Below are 22,732 nucleotides of genomic sequence, written 5' to 3'. Positions count from 1 at the left end.
TAGCTAAACCTGGAATGAGTTGTGGATTTCAGAAATGTTAAGGGCAACAAAGGGAACTTTATAAAATAGTGTTTGAAGTAAGAAGTGAGAGCAAGAAATAGAAGAGTCCAGCAGTGGTAAATAGTATGTTCAGAAATAACAGAGAACTTTGCCAAGCCTATTTTATTTTTCTCTTTTCTTATGAATGAGATTACTTTTCAGACTGAAAAGTGTACAGCAAAATAGAATGGGGACTGGAACCTAGGATAGGAAAGGATATAGTAAAGGAGCACTTAGTAGCTGTAATTGAAACCATTTTGGGGGGAGGGGGAAGCAAATTAATTTTAGCTGAGGTCCTAAAAATAAAAATGTAAATGTGATTGCTAAAATGTTGATATAATTTTAAAAAAATTTTCAGTTGAAAAAATTACAGAAGAACAGGAATGGACAAATGTTATTTAGAATTACAACATGCTAAAAACTAAGTATTACAAAAACTTCAAACCAGTGATCTTAGCATAAATTCTTGGAAAGGGGGAAGAGATTATTGAAGGGATTATTACATGGATGCTTTGTATGCACTTAGGAAAATAATAATCCTTAGAACCCATTATGAATTCGCTAAGAATAGGTTATACTTGACTAACTTAATTTTTTTCCTGATAATAGAAATGCTACATAGAGATCATGGGAGCAATGCTTATACTGTGTGCTGGATTTTAGTAAGGGAATTAATAAGATCTTTCATATTGTTATGGACAAAATGAAGTCATATGGGCTGCGTAGTATTGCAGTTATATCAATAGTGAGCTAATGGGTTGAATTCAACTTAGATCATTGGTTCCAAGCTTCAGATGTCTGTTCTTGGTGCTGTTTTAAGATTTTTTTGTCATTTTTAATTTATTATTTTAAAAATTATTTAGATGAAGATATAAAAATTGCTATGCTTGCCAAATATGTTGATGGCACAAAGTCAGCAGGGAGAGCTGTTGTTTAGTTGTTCAGTTATATCTGACTCTTCATGACCCTGTCCATAGAGTTTTCTTGGCTAGGATATCGGAGTGGTTTGCATTTCCTTCTTCAGTAGATTGAAGCAAACAAAGTTAAGTGACTTGACCAGAGTCACACAACTAGCAAATGTCCAAGGCCAGATTTGAACTCAGGTCTTCCTGACTCCAGGCCTAGAGCCCTATCCACTGAGTCATTTAATTGCTATACTATCTATAATTGAAATTATAGAATCAAGATTTATCAATATTTTAGTAGGCTGAAATGACATGCTAAAGGTAACAAAATGAAGTTTAAAAGTGATGAATGTATTTATTGAATAAGAAAGACCTACATTTAGATTTAAGAAATCAATGGCATAAGCATAGGATGGTGAATGAGTGACAAGGCCACAGTTCTTGTGAGAACAACTTAGACTTAAGAGTTTAGTTGACTTCCAGTCCAAAATGCCTTAAAAAAAACCCTCACCAAATCATAGGGGACAATAATAATAAAAGTATTGAGTTTAAGGGAGGGTAATTGTCTTATTGTGCAATTCTGTGATCAGAACATATATGGAGTCTTGTGTTCACTTCTGAGCATCATATTTAAGAGGGACAAATCCAAACATATGATAAATGGACGTATCCAAAAGAAGACTACTAGGATATTGAAGCCATGCTAAATGAGCCACACTTGAAGGGGTGGAGAAATTGCAAATAATTAATCTGGAGAAGAGACACAGGATAATATGATTGCTGTTCTCAAATATTTCAGACCATTATGTGGAAGAGTGATTCTAGTTCATTTGTGTAGTTTCAATGGTCAAATCGAGGAATAGAAGTTATTGGGAGGCAGATTTTGATTAGCCTCAGTATAAGAAATGAAATGCCTCTAAGAGTTATAGTCACTAAAGGTGGCCCTCAGTTGATCTTTTTTCCTGGATGTAAATGACCCTTAACAATTCAGTTCACTTAAATTCAATTCGAGAAACAGAAAACACCTTCAGTGCACTATACTAGGCACTATGGAGAAGATGAAAAATAACACAATCCCTGCCTCTGAGGAGCTGACAGTCTAGTTGGAAGATAGGTATGTGTATATTTATCATTTTACAATTAATAATGGGGTTGATACACATAAGAGGAATCAGAGAGAACATAAAAAATAAAAATATTCATATATAAATCATTATACAGTTTTTAATTGGGTTGGTGCACATAGGAGAGACTAGAAAGAATGAAATATAGAATAATGAAAATATTCATTCTTAGAGTCTTTTTTTTTAGTTTCTGTATCATTTCTACTATGTTCTAAATACTATGATTAATACATAAAAACACGATCTAGCATTTTCCTTCTCAATTAACATTATGGGTATCACATTGATAATTATCACCTTGGCATTGTGAGAAACACCTTTTTTATCCCCATACTTCGCCATGTTTTCCCTCTACTAGCTCCCCCTTACCAATTTTGAAGAATAATAAATATTTTTTGCTGTAGTGGAGATGGGCTTATGTGATTGTATCAGGAACTATTCAGGAGGATAAGTAAGAACAATTGATAAGACCCTGTTTGCTGAAAGATAGGAATAGAAACTGGTCCTGTGACTTCTCAGTTATGTAGGCAACTAGCAAGTGAGGAAACTTCCTCCCCATGCAGATTTCAGAACCTTTTCTGCAACTTAGAATCTTAAAGAGTTACCTAGAACACGTAGAAGTCTTGATTTGCCTAGGCCATACTGATAGTGTGTAGTAGAGGAAGAGATTCAACCCTGGCAGGTCTTCCTTACTTGGAAGTCAGCTCCCTGTCCATTACATAAGCCTGACTTTCTTTGTTAAAAGTGTACCTAAATATGTCTATTTACTAAAAAAAAAACCATAGCTACAACTGTACTAGGTAGATTTTATTCAATCAGAATCCTTGGGGGGATAGGGAACTTTGGAAATTGTTATTTAATTTTTAAGGGTATTAACTGACTATTCTTCTGAAGTAACAATTATTTTGTCTACATTTTCTTATATGGTAATGACTAAGAATAAAATAACAACTTTACCTCAACTATAGGAGAATGCAAAAATACTTCAAGAGAGAAGCATTGCTTATATAAATTCAGACTCATCCATAGAAGGTAAAATTTATTTCAAATAAGTAATTTCATCTTTTAGGTTCTGAAGTACTTACTAGTGCACCATTTAACTCTTCTTGTGAGCTATTTGCTATTGCTACCTTTGTTTCCCATTTTATTAGTTAAATGATGTACATAAGCAATCCATTCCACCAGTACCTTTGGTAAACTTAATATTCACTGGTCTTGCCTGGTTTACTAAGTAAGTAAATTGTCCAACTGTATTTCTGTCAGTGCAGATACTATAACAATTTGCCTCCATTTTTTAGTCTTAGTGGGAAACATTGCACGTATTGATATTAAAGCACAAGTAAATATGTCACAAAGATTCTCTTAAATTGTACATAGGTCAGTTTAAACCTTTGTGGTGGTTGTTTTCTTCCTCCCAAATAAGGGTACTAGATGAGGTTATCTTTCATATACCTCAAAGCTCTAAAATAATGAGTCTAAGGACAAGTCAGACTAACTTTGGTCTTCAGGTTGTGGTGGTTGTCAAAATATACAGGATTTCCCGAAAGTTTTAGTACAGATTACAATGTCAGATGCTTAAAACTACATTAAGACTTGGAACACCCAGTATAATTACCCCCTTTACTCTGAATATTTAAGAAAGTATCTGGGATTCTTTGGGGTCCTTTTTAATGCTTCAGACCTTGGCCTCTGTCTTCTACTTATGAACAACCCATTTATAGAAAAACTGCCTTCAGCCCTCCTCCAGCCTTTTAGACATTGCTGCCCAAGCCCCTGTAGTATTCCTTCTTTCCAGTATATCCCCCACAGGAACCTCCAGTGCTGAAGGCTTTATAATTCCAGATTCCCCCTGAAAAGTGCTAGAATAAGAATGTTTTCTCTTTGCTCCTGGTCCCAATTTGCATTACTAGAGCTTTCCCTCTGGCTGTCCAGCTGTGTTCTTATTTCCCTTTCCTGAGGAAAGAAGAATTAATTTCTAAAACTATTGAAATATGCTCATAATTAAAACATTGGGAAATAAAGTTAGAGTTGTTAATAATTCACATTTAACTTGGTCATATCTTTGTTTCTTTTCTCAGGCAATTATACCCTTAGAGTGGACTGCACACCCCTTCTCTACAAATTGGTCTATAATCTGACAAAAGAGGTACATAAATGAATCTGTCACAAAATAACAGATAAATTAAATTCATCAAGCTAGCACCTACTATGGTCAAGGCTTTTTGCTAGGAACTGGGGATTAAAAAAATGTCTCTTCCATCAAAGAGATTATTATTAAGTCACTATATAATAGGGAATACACATTTTATTTAGGATTCTTGTATTTGAATGAATTATTAAAATCATGACAGTTTGAAATACAGAAACTATACGAATAGGCATTTGATGTATCTAGCCGCAATTAGAATGAATCAGCGTGAAATGAGGTAAGCATTTCTCTGCTTTCACACTTCAACTTTGGTACTTCCCTCCAGTCAACAAAATATTAAGAAATTGTGTTTTATATGTCCATGTCACAAATTATGAGTGATAGCCCTAGTCTTTCTCTAGGCAATGCTAATACATACAATCATATTGTGTATTCAGCCTACCAGTTGTCATGTAGAGAAAAAGCAGAGTAAGAGGCACATTAGACACTAAACTTAGTGTCAGGATATCAGGGTTTGAGTCTTGACTCTGATTCTTATCACCTCTATAAGCTTGGGGGAAAACAGTAATTTAATCTCACTGAACTTGTTTTTTTATCTATAAAATAGGCCGGACAGTACTTGTTTTACCTCCCTCACTGGTAGGAAATTGCCTTATAAACTTTAAGGCTCTATACAAGTGAGAATTGTTATTATAATAGAGAAGACTTGAATTCCATTCCTGGCTTTAAGTTAAGTGGCTTTGGACAAGATCACTTGACCTCTTTGGGTCTCAGTTTCTCAATCTTTAAAATGGCCAGAATTGCTTGCCCTGCCTAAGATCATGGAGATGAAAGTGTTTTGAAAACAGTAAAGGACTGTTAGGTAATCTACTTCATTTAACATCTCCATGGGTCATTTATTAGTCATCAGGTCTACGAAGACTTGGGTAGCTAGGTGGTACAGTGGATAGAGTGCTGGACCTAGAGTCAAGAGGACCTAAGTTCAAAATCTGGCCTCAGACACTTACTAGCTATGTGACCCTGGGCAAGTCACTTAACCTTGTTTGTCCAAGTTTCCTCATCTGTAAAATATGCTGGAGAAAGAAATGACAAAACTTCAGTCTCTCTGTCAAGAAAATCCCGAAAGAGGTCATGAAGAGTCAGGTATGACTCAAATGGCTGAACAGTGACAACAAAATATGAAGACTTGCTATAGTACTTTAAGAATCTGTGATTTTTGTCAGCGTATAGGTACTCTCTCAACATATTGTAGCCCTTCTAAGACTTAAGAGAGTTTTCATCAAAAAAAAACTTGTTGGTTTTCTTTTTAATCGCATTCATTTCTTGATATATATCCTTCACTTCTTCCCTACCCAGAGAGCCATCCCTTAAGACAAAAGATAGAAAAAAGAAGAAAAAAATTCAACACATCCTTCAAGTATGCTAATATATGTAGTGTTCCACACTCATAGGTCTCCTACATCTGCAAATTCTTCGGGTTCAAACTTGGTCATTATAAATACATAACATTCACTTTTGATTTTGTTATTTTTTCTATTTATGTTGTTATAGTCATCTCATACGTATCCATATATATTTAGTTATATACATGTATTTATGTGTCAACAGTATCACAAATTGAAGAGATGCCAATGAGAAGTAAATGAATGAGAACTGAGAAAAGCTCATCTGATTTTGCATTTAAGAAATTATTAGTGAGAAGTCAATTCTCAGTGCCCTAGCGAATTCTTAAGGCTCTGTGATGTAGAATAGCTCCTGAGCTGCATTCATAGAGCAAGTTTCCTCACTGGGAGTTCCCTAGGCCAATGAAATCCTATGCCAGTGAAATCCTGTCAATGAAATCATATCACAAACAAAACTCTTGAAAATTTAAATGAGAAACTGTTACAAAATGAAGAAAGCAGAACTATGACACCATATATAGATATTGTTCATATCTTTCTGTAGCTGACATAGAGTGATGGCCACTGTATTTTGTTAATGTTTTGTGAGGGGGTTTTTTTGGTTTGGATAATCATTTTCATCATCATCTTTATGTTAAATTTTCCCATTTCCTTTGATCAATCCTTATATGGTACGAACTCAAGGTCCTTCATAATCCTGGTCTGCATTCCTCAATGTTCTCAAACTTATCAATATCCTTCTAGAATGTAATGTGCTTAACTGAACATAATATTACAGTTAGAGTCTGACCAGGGCAAAGTACAGTGGAACTATTGCGTCTTTATTTCTGGAGGATATGCCTCTCAGTACAGCCCAAGGTCACATTAGAAATATTTTTGTTTGTTTGACTGGAATATCACACTATCAACTCATTTTGAACTTCCCATCCACTAAAATTCAGAACATTTTTTTAGACAAACCCATCATGCAATTACACCTTCTCATCTTATACTTGTGATTATCAATTTTTAACACAGGCCTAAGACTTCTCATTTATTGCTTTTCAATTTTATTTTTGTAATTTAGGTAACTGTTTTAGCCAGTCAAGAGTTTCATGTATCCAGATCTTCATGGATCCTAACTCTTTATACTAACTGCAGATTGGGCAAGCATTCCATCTATTTATCATTTCTGTGCAAATCTATGTATCTAGACTTTGTCTTACTTTAGTTTCAAGGTCACATCACTTCTTGTTATACAGTTCCAAATAGATGTCCTATCAGCATCCTAAATTCAACATAGCCAAATCTTCCTCCCCTCATCCCAAACTTTTCATCCCTATAAATACTAATCTGTGTGTGTGTGTGTGTGTGTGTGTGTGTGTGTGTGTGTGTGAACACCAGTATCCTTCTTGGCACCTAGATTTTCAGCCTGTGTTGTCTTTGACTCCTGCTTCTCCCTCATCCCATCTCCATATTCAATCATTTGCCACATTTGGTCAGTTCTATAATATCTCTTCCACTGATTCCCTTCTCTTTGTTCACATGGCTACTATCCCAATTGACACCTTTGCCCCTCTCCTGGACTAATGTAATTGCTATTTATTTGCTCTCCCTGCTTCTATTGTCTTCTCTTTTTAATCCTTTCTCAGCGCAGCTGCCCACATTGTCTTCCTAAATCTTAAGACCATGTTAGCTTCCCTCCTCATAAGTCTTCTATGATTTCCTATTGTCTCTAGTATAAAATGCTAACTCCTCAAGCTGGCATTTAAAGACATCAACATATGGCTTTAGTGTAACTTTTCAGATGTTTCACAGTACTCTTTCTCATGTACTCCATCTTCCAGCCAAACTGAACTACTAAAAGTTCCCTGAACTCCACATGCCATCTCCTCTCTCTATAGCTTTACAAAAATTGTCCATCATGCTTGGAATATGCTTCCTCTTTATTATTGCCTTTCAGAGTGCTTATCCTTGTTCAACAATCAGGTTATCATGAGTCATTGGTTAGTTTTTCTGAGCTGCTTTTTTTCTTCTCTTTTTTTATTTTTCATTACAAGGAATGACTCACTAGGTAGGAGAGGGTTATTTTCAAAATGAATGCGATTTTAAAACAAAAGATTTCAATGAAGTAAAATAAAACATTGAAAAAGAATTCAGGAAAGACTTTAAATTCACAGGCTTAAAAGGAAACCAGTAAGGTTATAAATGATTCAGAAAACGTCACAGAAGAATCACACAAAGTATATAGGATTATGCCTGTTTATTATGGCAGGTTTAAGAGATGAAAGGGAAAAAAATCCCTTAGCCCTAACCCTAACCCTTATGAGCTTGAAATTAGTTGAAAAACCATACAATTTTTACAAAATTCCCTCCCTTTTTTTTTAAACAGGAGAGTAAAATAGTTGCTCAATCCCAAACTTCTGTGATGTAAAGAATATGAAGAGGGATAGAAACTCAGTAGGGTTAACAATATAAAATGTAACAGTGAAGAAACAAGACAGTGTACATTTACTGGTAGCACATTTGTTGAAATAAGGTGTTGTCGTTGATTAGTCATGTTTGACTCTTTGGGACCCCATTTGGGGTTTTCTTGGCAAGCATACTAGAGTGATTTGCCGTTTTCTTCTCTAGCTCATTTTACAGATGAGGAAACTGAAACGTAAACAGTGGTTAAGTGACTTGCTCAGAATCACACAGCTAGTAGGAGTCTGAGCCGGAATTTGAACTCAGGTCCTCCTGACTCCAGGGCCAGCACTCTATATACTGCATCACCTAGAGAGAAGATCTGAAAATACTATAATGCCTGATTTCAGATTTACAATGTGTTAGTAGGTACTATCTAGATATTGTTTGTGTGTCAAATTTTAATTAGTGAAAAATATATTTTGATTTTTAAGTGTTTTATTTTTTCCAATTACCTGTAAAAAACAAACTTTAACATTCATTTAAAAAATTTTTGAGTTCCAAATTTTCTCCCTCCCTCCTTTACCTGCCCCCTCTCTAAGACAGTAAACAATTTGATATAGGTTATATATGTGCAATCATGTAAAATATATTTCCATATTATTCACATTCTGAAAGAAGAAACAGACTGAAAGAAAAAAAACACCCAAAAAATGAAGTGAAAATGACATGCTTCAATCTGCATTCAAACTCCATCAATTCTTTCTCTGAACGTGAATAGCTTTTTTCATCATGAGTCCTTTGGGAATTGCCTTGGATTGTCATATTGCTTAGAATAGCTAAGTCATTCATAGTTGATCATTGTACAATGTTCCCATTAAGTTCTTATGGTTCTGCTCACTTCCCTTTGCATCAGTTTCTGTGAGTATTTCCAGGTTTTTCTGAAATCCACTTGCTCATCATTTTTTACAGCATAATAATATACCATTATATTCATATGCCGCACCTTGTTCAGCCATTCTCCAATTGATGCGCATCCTCTCAATTTTTAATTCTTTTCCACCATAAAAAAAGAAATGTCGTAAATATTTTTTGGACAAGTAGGTTTTTTCCCTCTTTTTGGAATACAAATCTATTAGGGGTATTGCTAGATCAAAGAGTATGTAGTTTGATTGCCCTTTGGGCATAGTTCCAAATTGTTCTCCAGAATGGTTGGATTAGTTGACAACTCCCCCAACAGTGCATTAGTGTCCCAGTTTTCCCCACATCCCCTCCAACATCTATCACTTTCCTTTTCTGTCATATTAGCTAATCTGATAGGTATGAGATGCAACCTCAGAGCTGTTTTAATTTGCATTTCTCTAGTCATTAGTCATTTAAGAGCATTTTTATGTGATTGTAGAGAGCTTTGATTTTTTTGTCTGATAACTGCCTGTTCATATCCTTTGACGGTTTATCAACTGGGAAATGACTTGTATTCTTACAAATTTAACTCAGTTCTCTATTTGAGAAATGAAGCCTTTATCAGAAATATTTCCTGTAAAAAAGTTTTCCCCAGCTTTCTGCTTTCCTTCTAATTTTGACTACAAAAGCCTTTCTAATTTAATATAATCAAAATAATCCATTTTACATCTCATAATGCTGTCTCTCAGTCATAAATTCTTCCCTTCTCCATAGATCTGACAGGTAAACTCTTTGTTCTCCTAATTTGCTTATTAAATCATCTTTTATCATACACCCATTTTGACCTTTTCTTGGTGTATGGTATAAAATATTGGTCTATACCTAGTTTCTGCCATACTGTTTTCCAATTTTCCCAGCAATTTTTGTCAAATAGTGAGTTCTTATCCCAAAAGCTTGGATCTTTGTGTTTATCTAAGTCTAGATTACTATGTCATTTACTATTGTATCTGGTGTACCTAATCTATTCCACTGATTCACCACTGTGTTTCTTAGCCAATACCAGATAGTTTGGATGATTACCACTTTGTAATATAGAAGCCACCTTCCTTCACATTGGTTTCATTAATCCTCTTGATATTCTTGACCTTTTGTTCTTCCAGATGAATTTTGTTATTTTTTCTAGCTCTATAAAATAATTTTTTTGGTAATTTGATTGGTATAGCACTGAATTAGAAAATTTAAGTAGGATTGTCCTTTTTATTGTATTGGCTTATTCTATCATGAGCAATTGATATTTTTCCAGTTGTTTAGATCTAACTTTATTTGTGTAAAAAGTGTTTTTTTGTAATTGTGTTCATATAGTTCCTGGGTTTGTTTTAGCAGGTAGACTTCCAAGTATTTTATATTGTCTGTAGTTATTTTAACTGGAATTTCTCTTTCTATCTCTTGCTGCCGTGCTTTGATGAAAAATATATTTTTAAAGAGAAGTTCATTAGAATTGCCTTTGATATTTGACCATATTATATTGTTTTATGGAAATTATTATGTTATGTCTGTATTCTTCCTCTTAGATTTCTTTTAATGAGGTAAACTTTATTCTACCTCTACTTCAGATTTCTTATTGCAGGAAAGAGTCTAAGTAGAATGATATTCTTTTATTCTTTTTTTTGTTTGTTTTGTTTTGGAGTTTTGTTGTTGTAGCACTTATGCTGTGTGAGATTTTCCTTTGGGATGAATCACACAAAGTGTATAGGATTATGCCTGTTTATTATGGCAGGTTTAAGAGCAGAGGCAGAGAGACCTCCCCTGACTATGCACATTTCATTGTTAAGGGTGCAAATTTTCAGAGGGTGAAAGGATGATAAACTCTCGCCATTTGTGATCCATCTGATTGTTCCTAGTTTATTATTATTCCTAGGTTATTCCAAGACAACTAGACTCTTTCAGAGAATTCAACACATTGGTAACTTTTAAAAATTTGGTTTTTATTCTGGGAAGAGGGGATCAGATCAGCAGTCTTGTTCACATCTCATAGGAAGAAGTGGGGACGATTTCTACCCCTTCTGTTCCTTTTCTTCAAGACCTTGTGAGTTCCTATTGTAGGTGATGAGAGTGAAAAGTTGAAGAGCAGTCTTTCCCCTTGAATAAGGACCAATGGGCACACTGGAGAGACTGGTTGGTGGTTGTCCTTTGTTCTCAAAGAGGACCAAAATGATATCACTATGCTAGAGGTCAAGTTACAGTGTGTCTGACTGGCTGATGGGACTAATATAAGCTTGGAATATTCTACCACAGATCAGAGACAAATAGTCTGTGTGAACATTTGGGGTGGTTCCTCTAAATTTGCACATCTAGTGTTTCTTTTGAGCTACTTCAGTTCTGCTTTGCTCATAGAGTACAGTACAGTCTCTGATGAGGGCACACTATGCTGAGCAGTCCTGTGCCAGGGTCTCCCATGTCACACAAGCAATTCCAATGTTCTTAAGAGAGACCTTGAAAGTATCCTTGTATCACTTCTTCTGGAGATCATGTGAACACTTGCCCTCTGAGAGTGCTCCATAAAATAGTTTAACAAGTGTCTGTTTTACTTTCAAACAATATGGCAAGTCCATCGGAGTTGTGCTCTTTGCATTAGAATTTGAATGCTTGGCAGTTTAGTTCAAGAAAGGACCTCAGTGTCTGGTATTTTATCCTGCAGGGTGATCTTCAGGATCTTCCTAAGACAATTCAGATAGAAGCAATTCAGTTTCCTGATTGAAGAGCAGCCAAAGGAAGCTTTAATTTTCCTCCACCTCTTGTCTTTTAGAGTGGCTTATCTCGAAGCTTATATTTCTATTAAGCTGGTAGACAATTTCTTCCTGGTCTCCTCTCTTTCTGGGAGGAGGAAAAAAGCACTTCTGTTGCCCATATTAGGCAGCTCGTTACAAATGATTTGTTCCTCAATTGCTTACCATTATTACTACTTATGAATCTCCTTTTCCTTTATGTAAAACAAATTTGGCAGCCACCAAATCCTTACCTGGTATAATTAATAATGGTAGCCAGTGGAGATCTGGGAAGAAGCTTTGGCCTTTTAAAGTTATAGAAAGCATTATCTCTGATTTTTAGCATATGTTTAGGTGTAGGAATGATGAAGGAAAAGGAGACACTGAACCCATTTGGATTTATAATAAGCAACAGGGATTTATCATAATCACATCCCTATGTAAGTTTTAAGTTTGCCACAAACAAGAGACCATATAAGCAGATAATATATTTATGGGGTGTGTGTGTATGTGTGTGTGTGTGTGTGTGTGTGTATGTGTGTGTGTGTGTGTGTGTGTGTGTGTGTGTGTGTACACCTAACCTAAACAAACTATCCTCAAATGGAATGATAATGGGGAATGGAGCTCTACCTTCTCTGAGAACTGCTCCATTCTAAGTCCCCTTCAACACATGTAGTGCTATTTTTAAAACTCCTGGGGACATCATCCATTACAAGGGACACTGCCAAATGCTCATTTTTTCCCCAAACCATGTGGGGCAGACCCTTATGTATATTAGCTATGAGGGCTTATCTGGAATATGAGGCCCTGGTTCTTGGCTTAGGTGAAGTAGGGTCAGTCCTGATGTGGCCTGGTCTCTTAAGAAGGATGGTCAACTTTTCTCATTGTCTCTAGTTCTTTGTAGCCCCACCCCAAAGTAGAACTCATGGGACAGTCCTTAAATAAACAAAACTTAGATTTAGTTGGTGTCTACAATCTCCCCAAAAGAGGTAACAGGATTACTTCTAGAGAGTTACTTAGTATAAGAAATAGCTCAGGTAAAGGAGAACTATTTTCTCTACTACAAAAGATTTGCTTAAAACACACAAGATTCACAAGTTTTCATTAACAAGGACTTTTTAATTTAATTTTATTTCTTTTTTGTTACATTTTACGTTCTGAACTGTCTGCCTCCTTCCCTCCCCGCCCTGAACTAGAGAAGGCAATCATTTGACACAAATAGATATGTAAAACCATCCTATAGGAACTTCTATTAGTTTTTTCTCTAGAGGTAGATAACATCTTTCTTTATAGGTCCTTTGTAGTTGATTTGAATATTTATAATACTCAGAATTGCTTCCTCGTTCACAGTTATTCTTCAAACAAGGAAGCTATTAATAATTATCCAGATTACGTCTTTGTTCCTAGTTTCTGTTCTCTCTGTTTTTTTTTTTTGACCTTTTTTGGTTTTATTTATTTTTTCTTGGGCAGAGCAAAGTGGAGTGGGGGGATATAGAGCTTCACCTTTCTTTTATTTGTTCATGGTATTAATGGATAATTGTATGCTTTACAACGAAACTTTATTAACTGAGCTGCTGAAACAATTTTGTTTTTTGGTGAAATTTTGTGCTATCAAATACCTTGTACTTGTTGGAGATTTAATTATTTTGAAAGCCACACTGTGGATCCATTGCACAAGCTTCTGGGAGGTACACTCCAAAGAGAATCCTATGGATAGGATTCTGTAGGTTCTGAACATTTTGAGAGCATGGGGTGATTCAGAGACATTTGCAACATGCCTATTTGGAATTTACAACAGCCTTTTGAGATAGGTAAGGGAGCTTTTTTTATATCCATTTTGCACATAAGGAAACAGGCCCAGGGAGATTATGGGACTTGCCAAAGACAGTTTAGAATCTGCTAAGTCTACTATATCAGGCAGTCTTTGCCCCGCTTCATCTTATAAAACATTTGCACTTATTCTTTTAGTTCTTTGCCTTCAGAAACTTTGCCGTGGAGGAAATTTTCTCTCTGACATTCTGAGCACATACTTGATATTTATATGTAGCTAAGAAACAAAATAGGTTGCACTCATGTATTGTGGTCCTAGCAGAAAGAACTTTGGATTTGGAATGAGAGTCTCTAGGTTTGAATCCTGGTTCCTGGTGCTTATTATCTGTCATCTTGGGCATTCATCTTATCTTTCAAGATGATTCTTCAGCTGAGAGGATGGTATTGGATTAGATGAACTCTAAGATCCTTTTCCCTCTAAATTTATGTAATCTTATCATTTCTAATTGGTTCAGTTTAAAAGTTAAGGACTGATATATTAAAGTACTTAAATTGAACATAACAGTTTCCATAAAGATTAGGTATATAGTAGTGAAAAGGAGAGGTAGGAAAAAAAATAATGTAATTAGGGGATCTCCAGTGCCCCTCATTAGCCTAAGTTACAGACATGTTGATTCATTGAAAGTAAAAGTCAGAAGAGATCTTAGAGATTATCTAGTCTTCTTCATTTATAGCCGATAAAACTGAGGCCCAAGAAGGAAAGTGATCTGCCTAAGTCATAGTCAGGACTTGAATCAAGGGCTCTAGACTCTTACTATTATATTACGTTGTTTCACTTAGTTGCGGCACCATTTTTTTTCTGTCATTAATTATGTTTTCTTCCTGCCCCCTTACATCCGGCCCAATATGTAAAAAACTGGTGACAATGTGTTCAGAGTATGATGTCGTAGCAGGGGTACGCCTAGGAGTTAGTAGACTTGCTTCTAGTTCTGCCTTTCACAAAATAATTAGGCCAGTCATTTAATCTCTTTGGGCCTTAGAATCTTTCCCTGCAAATTCAGAGGATTTTGTCAAGTGATCTCTAAAGCCCCTTCCCACTCTAAAGTTCTGTGTTTAAAAGTGAGATTTGGCTAATTTCAAAGAGATATTTGGACTTACATGAATTAAATAGGTAAAGTCAGAACAGAATTAGATTTGTCAATCTGGGCCAGAGTTAAGGCTCTTGATAAAAAAAGAATTAGGTGAGCCATCATTTTGATAAACACTTCCTATGGCCGCAGGTCTAGACAGTTTAGTTTTCTCCCTCCAGCAGAAAAGCAAATGTGTAGGTTTGATTTATTCCAGAATATGTCCCTGAGAAAACTGGATTATTGTGGTTTTTGTCTGATCCTGTGATTTCATCAGTAAAAGAAATTCCCAGCATGGCAACTGTTATCATTCATACAGATTGGCAAACTTCTCTGTAACTTATAGACTGAGAAGGTTCCTGGGATATTGAGAGGTTAAACCTCTTGTGATTGTATTAAACTCAGATAGTTCTGTTTTCATCTAAAAATTAATTACATCTCTCAGAAAATGAATTCCATCTATAGTCAAGAGTAGTGTTTTGATGTGGGCTCTTAGGATATGAGTTTACTGTTGCAAGCTGCTAAATAATCTTCCCTAACATGGATCATAACTAGCCTTCTTAGGATTTCCCTGTATCTTTTTAAGCAAAAGTTACCAAAGTACAAATTTTTCCCAAAGTTTCTAGTTAAAAAAAAAGACAAAATGCCAATTTTTTTTTAATTTTTCAAGTCTTTTTAAAAATGCTTAAAAAAAGACTTCCATCTTTAACAATAATATGGTAAAAACCACTACCTGGGAGATAACTTTTTGCCTACTTGCAAACAGGCACTTATTGACAAATGAACCATAACTTATAATATTAAGTTGGAATTCATACACACATTTACATAAAGGTTTATGGAATCTAATCTATAAAATGCTGCTTCATAATAACTTTTAAAAAATTCAATTTAACATGTATATATGTTTGTATTGCTGTTGTTTAATCATTTTTCAGTCATGTCTGACTGTTCCTGACCCTGTTTGGCGTTTTCTTGGCAAAGATACTGGAGTAGTTTGCCATTTCCTTCTGCAGCTCCTTTTACAGATGAGAAAACTGAGGCACAGGGTTAAGTGACTTGCCTGGGGTCACAGAGCTAGTGTCTAAGGCCAGATTTAAATTCAAAATGAGTCTTCCTGACTCCAGGCCTAGATCTCTATCCACTGTGCCACCTACCTACCCATAAGTATATATCGTGATACATACATTTTATATAGCATTATGATTGATTATACTTTTGCTTCTGATTTTCCAATATGTGTTTTACCTTTCCAGATTGATAGCCCTGATGATGGTTTTGAGAGCAAATCTCTTTATGAAAGCTGGTTAAAAAAGGATCCTTCACCTGAAGATAAAAATATTCCTAGGTAAATTTTTAAATATATGTTTTGCATGTACTAGAAAATAAGCAGTGGATTTCACTTGCTCCTTGACTGTCTAAAAAATATAACTTCCAAGAAACTCTTTTTCTTTTACCTTTCATTGGGATGGGGGTTAGGAAGAGAGAAAATATATATATTTTTTATATTTTGAGGTAAAAGGTGCTACATATGTGAGATGTTGGTTGCACTTTCAGATAAGATCACTAAATTGCTAGTTTTATCTGTTTTACTTTGTTACAAGATACATCTTATCAGGTGGAAGTACTCTGTAAATGTTTATAATTTAATAACAAAATACATTAATAAAACAAACAAAAAAAAACCCCCAGCCCTAATCCTAGTTTTCCCTATCTCCACCCTAGATTCCAGTCTAAACCATTGAGTAGGACAGTGGGTATATGGCAAAACGAATGTCAAATTGCCATTTCTTTTAGGGTGATTTTATTTTCATCACTGATTTGCATCCTGATATGCAATAACAGCATAAAAGCTAGATAATGACTCATTCATTTTGTAACTCAGAAATATTTCATTTTTTCCACTATAGCTATTTCCCTCTATTCATTTTATGTCATTTTTCTTCATTATGTGTTCACTTCTAGGGACCACAGGTAGGACAAAGGGTTGTTAAGCTTGCAAAAACTGTATGAGAAAGTTCAGTTTCATTCCCTCTTCTTTAACTGGATTTTCTAGAAGATTTGAGTAGTGTGACTAAATCTGCCTCCAACTATTTTCTTTTTTAATTAAGTAAAACACAGCTCACCAATATTGGCTTTGTTACTAAAATGAAAATAAGATGCATTTAGTTTTATCAGGACTGAAATTCTCTTAACATTTTATAGGGGAAAATATTTACCCGAAGATTGTGGTTTTCATCTACGCCTGTGATTTCATCAGTAAAAGACACTACTAGCATGACAACTCTTACCATTAATACAGATTGGCAACTTGTCTGCAGCATTTTAGATTGAGAGTTGCCTGAGGTTAAACCTCTCATGATTATGTTAAACTTAAAACAGTTCTATTTTCATCCAAAAATTAATTAAATTCACTGAGAATAGTTTTCTGTCTCCTGTCAGGAATAGAGTTTTGTTAGACTTAGGTTATAAGTTATTGTGGGAAGTTGACTTTATATTGATTTTTTTTCTATGTATAGAATAAATAAACTAGGATCTGGGAGTGATTTTGAAGCTTATTTTCAGAGGCTGGGAATTGCTTCTGGTAGAGCCCGTTATACTAAGAACAGGGTAAGCCATTTTATTATCTGGAGTAAGAATTTTATTCTATGTGTGTGTGTGTGTGTGTGTGTATATATATATATAATGTGAATATTTTAATAGTAAATAATAAAATAAATAATAAATTATATACCTATGCATGTATAATAAACACTTATCTACAATATACATATATGTATGCATGCATGTGTGTATATATATGTGTATATACATATATGTAGATTTGTGTGTGTTGTGTATATGTTGGTCAAGTGAGCAAATGCTGCCACATCTGATGACCTGTACTGAGTGAACAGGTTTCCTGGTTCCACTCTTCTCTAAGTTCCTTTATAGACCATTAAGTGTTATTTCATGCTTTGTGAATTATTACATTTGAAATAAGCTAGTGCCATAATAGTGAGCAAAATAATGCATATATAGTTCATAGAACTGACTATCAGGTTTTGAAGGAATCTCAGAGCTTAACTAATCAAATCCATATCTAAAGAGAAATCTCCTCTGTAATATCCCCAACAAGGAATCAATCATCTGTCCTTTGCTTAAAGACTTCCAGTTTGGAGGAACCCACTACCTCCCAAGGGGGCCCATTTCCCTTTAAACAGCTCTAGTTGTTAGAACAGTTTTCCTTATACATATTAAGTCTAAATTGGCTTCTTTGCAATTTCTACCCATTGATCCTAATTTTGCCATTTGGAAAGAAGTAAAATAAATCTGTTCTCTCTTCTAAGAGCCAGCTCTTTGGATGCTTGAAGATATCTATCATCTCCCCTCTCAGGCTTCTCCAGGCTAAACATTCCTAGCTCCTTTAATTGATCCTGATGGGGATCAGATGAGAGAATGGCAAATTTTTAAGTGCCACGTAGAATCAGTTATTAGTAGTATTATTATATGTCTTGATCTTCAGGCATTTCACCATCCTGATTGACCTTCTTTGGCCACGTTCCACTGACACTCTTCCTGAAATGTAGCACCCAAAAATAAACAATGCTGCAGATGTAGTCTGATCGGGATAGAGAACAGGAGGATTATCTCCTTCGTGCTGGAAGCAGTGTTCCTCTTAATATCTCCCAGGATCATGTTTAGTTTTTCGTTGACTGTTGACTTGATTTGTGCATTAATCCACTAAAAACTCTTAAGTCTTTTCTTAGGGAATCTTCTTTCTAATGTAATAATGTTTTTTTGGCCTTCACTATTTGAGGACCAGTGTGTCACATTTCATTCTTCCCCCCCAAGGGTTTTCCAGGACCCTTAGAGAATTAGGGGTGTCTTTGGTCTCTGCCATTTGTAATTGTATTCCTCAAACTTTAGGGATCCAAACCCCCAGTTCCACTTAATCACTTAACAGTCAGATTTGCTTTTACAAAAAGATATTTGCTTCAAAGGTATAGCCAGAACAAACATACAAACATTTTCTCTTAGCACTTCAGGGGCAAAACCTCAGTTTCTGAAGAGGAAAGGGGTGGGTTGAATGAAAAAATTATCTCTGTTCCTCCGTAGTATTAGTCCCACCAAGTTCTAAATCTGAAGGTATCCTCTCTTTCCCCCTCCCTTTATGTCTTGTTGCCCTGGCTTCTTAAGGCTTCCCTGCTGGGCAAGCAACAATAACCAGGTTGGAAACCTGGGCTTCAGGGCCACATTGACAAGCTTCTGTGTCTAGGGCCTCCATTCCCTGCATGTAGAACTTAAAAGGACAAACAAAGCAAGAACAAAATCCCAGACCCATTTTTCAGGACCACAGGGCCTGAGGGAAAGGTCGCCCTCAGGCCCTTTCTCACTCAGCTTTTACTCCATGGTGCCTCTGCTGTGAGTAAATGTATCCTTCACCCATGGATGTCATTCAAACAAAAGAAACCTGCCTCACAGAGGAAGATTTAAAGACACAGCCAGTTATGACTATACAGCCAATGGAAAAGGTGCTCTCAGACGCTTGATAGTCCAATATGGAATGTCTCTTCATAGAATAAGTCCCTGGCATCTTCCACATGAGTGACTATATTTGAGGTGTTTTGAGCATCTTCCAAACTCCTGTTATACTATAAAATCTATGCCTTCCCAATTTTATACTTTTAAAGCATCTAGCTTATCAATAGCTGAAAATTTCAGACTCATTTTTAAAAGTACAGACCTTTATAGAGAAAGCTTTCTGGTATCACTGCCTCCAACCTGCTTTTCTTCAATAAAATGTTGATTCAAAGAACATACACATTTAGAAGGACTCTCCAGGGCTGAGATTTCCTTTACCTCCCCTCTTATTACTCTGGGACTATGAAGAGAAATGGAATAGGCTTCTCTTTTATTTGTTACAATTCCAATCCTTTAACCTCAATTGATTGGTTGCAAATATGGTCATTTAAACTGTTGAATAGCATATGAGTTATTGGGTATACTAGGCATGTGTATTATATACATGTACATTTAAGCTAAGCAGTGTTCATTAAAGAAAGTTTGGAATACACATTTGGTACATTTAGAAATTTGTAGTAAATTTCAAATAGATTCTCAAATTAAAATTAAGGAAGGCAGTCTAATATAAACACATCAAGAAGAGTCCTGGGTTCAAATCATAGCACTTGGACAAGTCACCTACCTTCTCTGAGCTTTGGTTTCCTCAACCATAAAATGAGGATAATCACATTTGGTGGCTTGTGGTTGAGAATAGCATTCTGAAAATCTTAATTATTTTATATGTTAATTCTATTAAATTGCAACTTATTTTATGAAACAAGTTATCAAAATATGTGAGAAGTATTTTAAATTTTGAGTAAGCAGAATTTTTGTGACTCATAAAGTTTGTAAAATAAGGACCAAGGCGTTTTCAAATTATTGGACATTTAGTTTGTGGAGTTTTAGACCATTAAGATTTCATAGAATCGATCATCATATATTTATTAAGTAACTGTTAGATCTAAGAACTAAAAATATAAATACAAAGGATGAAATCATTTTTACTTACAAAGATGTTACATTCTAGTGAGAGAGAGAAGTGAATTTATAAGTATATGCAGTATAAATATGAAGAGAATAAATACAAACATATACAAGGATATAAAAAATATATGGAATCACAGAATATCAGAGTTGGCAGGGAACCCTCAAGTAACCATTTACTTCAAGCAAGAAATCCCCTCAGATGTTTTCCAGTGTTTTCTTAAATTTATCTAGAGGGAAGAAACTCATCACCAACACATTATGCACTCCACTTTTGGACCAACTGTTGGGAAGTTTTTTGTTTGTTTTTGTTTTGTTTACCTCAATTATTTAATGCTGTTGCTTCATTGTGGAGAAGGATATAGTGACATATGGATATAATTTTTTTCACAAGTGCTTAATTTTGTTTTCACTTAAAGTATTTAACATATGTCTATGCTTTTTTTTTTACCCCCACCCTAGAAAACAGACAAGTTCAGTAGCTATCCAGTTTACCACACTATTTATGAGACTTTTGAGCTGGTCGACCAGTTTTATGACCCTACCTTTAAGAAACAACTTGCTGTAGCCCAGTTACGAGGAGGACTAGTATATGAACTTGCAGATTCCAGAATCATTCCTTTCAATATTCAAGACTATGCAAAAGCTTTAGGAAACTATGCTACCAGTATCTATAATTTATCCAAGAAACATGACCAACAATTGAAAGACCATAGAGTGTCATTTGGTAAGTAGTAGTTGACATTTATTGTGGGTCATACTATTAAGAAATTACCTCCTTTGATAACAATTTGATAATTACTTCCAACAATCATTGTCATTATTCAGTTATTTGTTTTAATATGAAATTGGACTGATTACTAAAAATAAATTTGCCCAAGAAATGCCTATCAAAGAAATTAAATTCCAAACTGAATTCTGCTTATTTCAAGAGGCAGCAATTGAGGGTGCCTGAACAAATATCCATGAGGATTACTAATTAAAATTTGCCTGCTCTTCCAATTTGCTTGCTCTTCTAAAATTTACCTGCTCATAACCTTTGTAGATTTTGCTTGAATCTGGGAGTGTGTTTGTGTGTGTATGTGAGAGACAAAGAGACAGGCAGAAAGAGAGACAGAGAGAGAATGTAATAAGATCTGATATAAATGATGAGATTTCCATAACCAAATTGGTTCATTCCTTGGAACTGATAAACAAACTACATATGTAGCATGTTTCTTCTTGTGTGTGGGAAGTGCTGGAAACATCAGGTAGGTAAATGTCTTTTCTATATCGCTACCCTTGTAAAGAATTAAAACTGAGCTGCATCTATAATATCTGTCACCAGTACTTTCAAGGCTTACCAGTAGAGTTTTTTTAATTTTTTGGAAGGGAGAAGGCAGGGCAATTGGAGTTAAGTGGCTTGTCCAAGGTCACACAGCTAGTAAGTATGTCAAGTGTCTGAGGCCGAATTTGAACTCAGGTCCCCCTGACTCCAGGGCCGGTGCTCTATTTACTGCACCACCTAGCTGCCCCACCAGTAGAGTTCTTAGTCATTGCATAAAGGTTTAAATATAGGATATTAGTAGCTTTGAAAAGCTACAAAACTGATATTACTGGTATTATTTTCCATATTTATTAAGAGTAAAGCTTTGCTAAAGCCATATTTATTTGAGACAAGAAGGATTATTTTATACCTTGAACGTGTTTGTCCATGTTCACTTTTTAAAATACGTGATCATTCTTAATTCTGTTCTACATTACTATTTTTAATTCCATGTAAGATTACTAACTATAGTTTTTGGAAGACTTTGGCTTTTTTTTATAGCAGCCTTGCCATATGGAGAATATGTTTAGATGGTAGAGTGCCCACTTAATGTGCAAAGAGGTATCCAGATAGATGCCTGAATCTTCCACTTTACTGGATACCAGCTGTGCGGAGTGGTAGAAAAGCATTGGATTAGAAGTCAGAAACTTTATTTTGAATCCCAGCACTTCCATTTGCTACTTGTGTGACTTTGAACAAATTCTTTCCCTTTTCTAGGACCTCAGTTTCCTCGCCTGTAAAATGAAGGGATTAGACTAGTTGAGCCCTTAGGGATCCTCTTCAACTCTAGCTGGTACAATATTATGATTTTCCATGGACAGTGACTACTTAAGTTAAGGAATAAGTCATGTTATACTCAGAAGTTGTAAGATGAATAAAAAAATCTGCTTCCTGACTCAGATAAGGTAAAATGATTTAGAAATCACCATCTGAAGGGAAATCCTTATGATTCAGATGTTGGTCTGGGGGTGGGGGTAGAGACACAGGATGAAAAACTTATATAGGTGGCATGTTATGGGTACTTAATGACTTTAAAGAAGGAATGTTTCTATAATGCTTAAAGATGTTTTTGAATTACGTCAGTAATTAAAATGATAACATTTGTAGTTCTTTACATTTTGCAGAGTGCTTTACATTAATAGTCTTATTTCAACTTCACAGTGACCCTGTGGAGTAAGGAATCTGATTATCCACATTTTGCAGATAAGGAAACAGGTTCAGGGATGTTGAACTAAGTTGTCCAAGTTTATACAGCTTATAGGTTTCAAACCTCATTGAGTCTTCAGAAACTGTATGACTTAATGCTCTCCAACAATGAAATTGTTTA

At 35.2% G+C, this 22,732-nt stretch overlaps 1 protein-coding gene across 2 annotated transcripts in view; it reads left to right on the top strand.

Moving 5' to 3' along the window:
* The window catches only part of LOC118838683 (N-acetylated-alpha-linked acidic dipeptidase 2), a 94,552-nt gene that overhangs the window by 45,627 nt on the left and 26,193 nt on the right, over positions 1-22,732 (top strand). For both annotated transcript variants that reach the window (XM_036746037.1, XM_036746038.1), the window contains 5 exons: positions 3,037-3,100; positions 4,147-4,214; positions 15,827-15,918; positions 17,090-17,180; positions 20,562-20,826. In XM_036746037.1, coding sequence (XP_036601932.1) covers positions 3,037-3,100; positions 4,147-4,214; positions 15,827-15,918; positions 17,090-17,180; positions 20,562-20,826 — 580 coding nt within the window. The remainder of the gene's footprint in view (positions 1-3,036; positions 3,101-4,146; positions 4,215-15,826; positions 15,919-17,089; positions 17,181-20,561; positions 20,827-22,732) is intronic.

This window comes from Trichosurus vulpecula, chromosome 2, assembly GCF_011100635.1.
Source record: "Trichosurus vulpecula isolate mTriVul1 chromosome 2, mTriVul1.pri, whole genome shotgun sequence".
Classification (NCBI taxonomy): Eukaryota; Metazoa; Chordata; class Mammalia; order Diprotodontia; family Phalangeridae; genus Trichosurus; species Trichosurus vulpecula.
The sequence above is the reverse complement of the archived record's forward strand: the minus strand, read 5'-3'. Positions and strand labels throughout refer to the sequence as shown.